General features: G+C 35.5%; 2 protein-coding genes across 2 annotated transcripts; both read left to right on the top strand.

The window, feature by feature from the left end:
- Window positions 1-163: 163 nt before the first annotated feature.
- Window positions 164-1,206, top strand: LOC109587404 (uncharacterized). Its single transcript, XM_020003639.1, has 2 exons — window positions 164-427; window positions 523-1,206. Exons 1-2 carry the CDS (start codon window positions 370-372, stop codon window positions 1,068-1,070), a joined length of 606 nt encoding a protein of 201 aa, XP_019859198.1. The 5' UTR covers window positions 164-369; the 3' UTR covers window positions 1,071-1,206.
- Window positions 1,207-2,387: 1,181 nt separating this feature from the next.
- LOC109587401 (cytoplasmic dynein 1 heavy chain 1-like) lies at window positions 2,388-4,940 on the top strand. The gene is made up of 6 exons (XM_020003638.1): window positions 2,388-2,682; window positions 3,059-3,158; window positions 3,937-4,076; window positions 4,141-4,216; window positions 4,454-4,628; window positions 4,771-4,940. The coding sequence occupies exons 4-6, from the start codon at window positions 4,160-4,162 to the stop codon at window positions 4,938-4,940; spliced, it is 402 nt and encodes a 133-aa protein (XP_019859197.1). The 5' UTR covers window positions 2,388-2,682; window positions 3,059-3,158; window positions 3,937-4,076; window positions 4,141-4,159.
- Window positions 4,941-5,791: the final 851 nt, after the last annotated feature.

Here is a 5,791-nt window from a genome sequence, read left to right as displayed (position 1 = left end):
TGGTAATGTTTGGTCATAGTCCATGTATTGTGGTGGGTGAAAATAACTGTAATATATGGTTAATGGTGAGGTGGTTAAATTAACCCACGAAAATAAAAGTTAAAGTTACCAGTAGGTGGGTTACCCTGGTTGCATTTTCAGTAACCGACAAAAGTGGGTTAAATTCAACTTTCATTTTTTATAGTGTTCCGTTCCGTTGTGTCATCGGCAATAAAGGCCAAGTATCGTTTAAAAATCGTCAAAGCTACCCTCACCTGGCAGGGAAATAAAGCTGTATTTAAGCACGTAGCTGCTGGATTTATCGAAATTGATGATTTAACTGCCAGGGTTGATTATGTTGTCAAAGAAGTTCAGAAAACCTGGGGAGAGATGTACACAGTAGTTACAAATGACGGATTACAATTAGTTGACTCGGAGGCTACAAATGGTATGTTTTTTTGTAACTTTTAAAATTATGTCATAATTATTGCTTATTATATATATCCTCAAGAGTTCATAATTGATGATTGCTGTGTTATATAGGTTTGGCATTCTGGAAAAATCCACGAAGGAAGATATATGCTGTGGTGAAGGATAGTATGAAAGGTAAAAGTCACAGTCGTAATGAGCCATCGTCAAGTATTTCACATGATTCGGATTCTGATGATGAATTCCAACAAAGGAGGAAGAAAAGTCGTATTGAAGGAAAGATTAACAGACTGATGGAAGACGTATTTACTCTTAAGGAAAGTGTCTCTGAAGTGATGCAAGTATCAAAAGACACTAAAATACCTTTAGCACTCAAGAAAGTACTTTGTGATTGTTTTAAGTGCAAGATATGTCACATTGTGCCCATCAATCCTCCTGTTATTGTAACAAAGTGTTGCAAAACAATAATAGGGTGCGAAATCTGTGTCAATTCATGGTACAGTGGGCCTGACGCTTTAACAAAGGCCTGTCCCAGCTGCCGTGGAGAAAGGGGGTATAACGAAACAATGGTCATTCGAGGCATTGATGACTTTTTGTTTGCTATCAAAAAAACAGTGCCAGCAGATGAGGATGGAAGTGATGGTGCTCCTCTTGATGATTAAATAACAAGTAACTGGTCTTATCATTGCAATAACTCATTTATTCCGAATGTAACTATGTATTCATTTCTTCATTTATGCTAGGTGTCGTTTAATGATTCATTTATTCAATATGTCACTTATTTAATTCTTCATTTAATATTGATTATGAATAACAAAAGCTTCCCCACCCAACTACCGTAAATATTTAGCCAGCAAAGATCCTTGTGGTTCCTTCCCCAGTAGGAAATCACTCTTGCCAACTGCCTGCCATTTTTCAATAGTTAATCATTGGGGAGGGGTCTATTACTTATGATAATTTAATTAATTTTAGCAATAATTAACATTTTAATCAGTAAACAAACTGGGCAGACAGGAAAACAGCTGTAAGTTTTTTGGTCAATACCAGGGAGCAGACTGAGTACCATCAAGTTCTATACAAAGGGTATAATCAAAGAATTATTTTCAGCATAGATACATGTACCTGTATGTGTAGACAGTATTTGATTTCAGTCAAAAATTAACTGCATACAACACTGCAGCAACGTACAGATCATTAGCCATAGGTCATGATAGGTGGTGGTATAGATAGACTAATGGCCCCTGGCCCCGCCCCTAATAGCCAAGCCCCAGCCCCCTTTAGTGCCAGTGCCCTACGAGTGTCAGCTTGTTGTTTAGAGAAATAATACAGCTATAGGAAATAGGTAAGAAAAAACTCATGATTATCAACATTAAACCAATTATTGGAGACTTATCTTTCCAATCCTCAGGTTCCTATTTATCTTGTGAAGAAGCGGCCGTTTTGATCTAAAAATAGAAATTTGGAATATTTAAAATTAACCCTTTGCCTAATATCTAAAAATAGAAATTAAGATGGCCGGAAAATACACGGACCACAAGGACTAGGCCAATATCCTGTGGAAAACCGTCATAAAATGGCAGATCAAATATTCAGGCACAATGTCAAAACATTGTTTGAATGTAATTCAGGCTCCACATGCACACGTTACAAAATGAACAAATCAAAAACAAACAAAACCATAACTTGACACACTTCAAAAATTCTAAAAAAAAGTAAAAACTCATCTCACCTTTAGCCTGTACATCTGCAGGAATCTTACTCACTTCCAGTAAAAGATTTCCACTACAACTTAATACAATTAGCCTCTTCAGCAATTTCTATACCACTAGGTCTTCTTCTACAATGTATAAACATGTCACAATATTTTATAAACTATGATACGTACCACAAAATTTCTAGGATGAGTTTTAGCTTTAAAACTTTAGATTCTGAGTAGTATTTGCTGGACAGAAAATTCGCCATTTTTGATTTCTGCACTTTACACCACGCCTACATAACACCATAAAATTAACTCTTTGTTTACTCAATTTAACTTCAGCTTTTTGGGGAGTACGAGACTAGGTTTTTTCCTACTCTTTTCTGCTCCTTTCTTCCTGCTATCGTAAGGAATAGTAGCTCCAAGAGTGATACGTTTTATCCAGCCAGACATGGAAGCTTTAGCCAGGCCCTCAACTAAACATCTGCGATCCTTTCATGGAGGACTCCCACCAGCCTCAGTGCCGCTGGCCGGCTGGCCCGCGGGACTAGTGACTCTTCTGTAAACTACCAAACGAGGTAACTGTAACTTAATTTCATCATTTTATCGTGCCAAGGAATATATACTTGAATGTGTAAGGAGGATGTACCATTGTTGAAGGGTTGCCGGCAAGGGGACCCAATAGAAGGTCTTGTTGCCATTGGGTATGATAGAAAGCACAGGCTCAGAATGGAGGTTGACAATGGCATACTAAATGGCTAGTAATCTTTTTCAAGTTCAGGTTGTGAAAGCTATTGGCCAAATAAAGCCAGCCATTTTGGGCCATTATGTGTATGGCGGTATGCTCAAATTAAAACCCACCAATCACTAAAAACTTAGCACCCCTCTACAATTAGCAGCCATACAGTATTATGATTGAAGTACTGAGGCACTGTTATTAATGTTGATTTGTAGGTGACTCCACCAGTTGAGGCAGTTATTCTTGTTCTCTCCTTCATCTGGTCTCTACTCTTGTCCTCTTCCTATGACTGATGGAGGAGCTAGACTAATTGAAGTGAGCAGACATTACACATGCACAAATGCACATTATACTTAATGCATTACATACACATTTACATGTACATGTACATGTACTTACTGATTCTCTGGTGCTACTTCTTTTATTAATCACTTTCTATAGCAATGTATGCATGTATGTGTACATGAATGTAAAAGAATTATCCTGGCAACCACCTCTGTACTACAAGAACATTAAAAATAAAAAAAAACAAGATGAAGTAGGATTCCGAGCGACCAACAAAAATACAAATGAAAATCCTACTCGTGACGCAAATTCTACTCTACATTGCAAGGTGATCCGTAATTCTTACATAATAACATTAAAAGTACAATGTAGAGTAGAATTTGCGTCACGAGTAGGATTTTCATTTCGTATTTTCATTGGTCATTCAGAATCCTACTTCATCTTGTTTTTTTAAATTTTTTATGTTCTTGTAGTACAGGGGTGTCAGCCAAATTTTGCCAAAAATATCAAGTAGAGAATTCTCAATTTTTGTAACATTTTCTGATGCATATAAAAGTTCTTATGTTGTGTAGAAAGTTTGAGCTGATTCCGAGCAAATTTGGATTTTTTACGAATTTTTAAAGTTGCTCAAAAAGCCATGTACTGAAAAGCCTCAAATATAGCCAAACTCCCAATTTGATCTAAAATGCTAAATTAATGCACACAATTAAAAGAGAACTTGAGGCATTTTTATTTATTTTATTTCTTTGTAATAATTGTGTACCTTATTGTATTGATAATATTGTATCCTCTTCTCTCTCTCCTATAGTTGAGTTATGCTGATATGTTGAAGAGAGTTGATCCGTTACATAAAAAATTGAAAGATTTGGAAACCAAAGCTGAGGACACTCATCAAAAAGGATAAGAAATAACAAAAATAATAGCAGAACTTGAAGCCTCTATAGCAAAGTAAAGAACAAAACAAAATACATTAAAAGTGAAACTTTATTTTTAATTTTATTTCTTTACTTAGATATAAAGAAGAATATGCAATGGTTATATCTGATGCTAGTGTTATTAAGAATGATTTATCAACTGTTGAGAAAAAGGTAAAGTATTTTAATTATTAAAGATATTTATGCACCTACCTACATACAGTGCATGTATCTATAATTAGATGTAGATCATGTACACACGTAGTCACGTACATGTATTTATGAATTACAGTGCATGTACTACATTGTATGAATGAGATTTTATGCTTGCATATTTCTATGTGAAAATGTCTTTGTTGTCTTCTTTGTTATTTCTGTTTGACTCTCTTTCCCCTTTCTATTTTTCTCCAGGTTGTTGGTCTTAATGTCTCATCAGCCACTACCCCTGAGCTATTATTAAAGAGGTTTGATCATTACTGTGAGTACAAGAGGGCTCCCAATGGAGTTGTGATGGCTCCTTCTCAACTCGGAAAGTGGCTGGTTCTCTTCTGTGACGAGATTAACCTTCCAGACCTTGAAAAATATGGTAAGGAGTATTGATTTTACAATAAAATTAGTGAATATAAAGTTATAACAAGCTTATGTGAATCCATTCAATCCAAATACAATTAGAGAGATATCATTCTCTTTTTTAATGTTTCATTAAAAATTCTTTTTTCTAATTAAAGGTACTCAGAGAATAATATCGTTCTTACGTCAGATTGTCAAGCACGGCGGATTTTACAGTACCTCCGATCACACGTGGGTGACAATAGAGAGGATACAGTTTGTAGGAGCGTGTAACCCACCGACTGACCGGGGAAGGAAACCACTGTCTCACAGGTACAGTATGCTGTAGTGCATGGGCATTGAATACTGTATTATTTGGGAGAGATAGTTTTTGTATTGCATTTTACCATATAGCACTTTAATTGGGCATTTTATTTTGGCAATTGGGAGTCTGCAAGCGGAATCGTCAATGTTAAAACCACCAATCATTAATGAGTACAGTGTATGCTCAGTAATGCACGTGTACACAAAATTGGTATAATATGTGACCATAATTGACAAAAGGGCCCTTGTGGCGGATTTTAAAATTGATTGTTATAATGGAAAATATCAACCTGTGAGTGCTTTGTTAGACAATCATTGTTTCTAGAAGTTTCATGGTAACTTTTTGCATCCTGTGGAGTAATTTTATGATAAATGGGGCTCAGGAACTTGGATTTCTTAGGCTAGAAAGACAAATTTCACTACCCGCCATAAGGTACCTTTTGTCAATTATGGTCACATATGTAGGAGAAAACAAAAGAATAAAAAAACTACTTGTAATAATTATAATTATTATTAGTTGTTACTATTTAGGTAGATGCTTTACTTCAGCAGCAACATCATTTCTTTCCAAATCCTCAAGTGCTTTTATCAGCTTTTCCCTTGTAGCAGTACCAGTCTTTCACCAGTGAATTATCATGTCTTTATGGGATACATTTATTTGATAGAAATTGTTTGAATGAATTAGCTTTAACTCTTCATTTTCAATTCCAAGGAATATTCCCAGAGTCTCCCATTCATTCACTATCTTATTGATAGCTTTCAGTATAACAGGAGCATGAGACTCATCTGTAAATAAATACACACATTATCTATTAATAATAATACTAACACATTCACTCACTTAATACAGAACCTGCTGGTAATACACTGTCAACA

The sequence above is a fragment of the Amphimedon queenslandica genome, unplaced genomic scaffold (genome assembly GCF_000090795.2).
Source record: "Amphimedon queenslandica unplaced genomic scaffold, v1.1 AMPQUscaffold_12583, whole genome shotgun sequence".
Classification (NCBI taxonomy): Eukaryota; Metazoa; Porifera; class Demospongiae; order Haplosclerida; family Niphatidae; genus Amphimedon; species Amphimedon queenslandica.
Note: the sequence above shows the minus strand (reverse complement) of the source record. Positions and strands in the feature narration are given on the sequence as shown.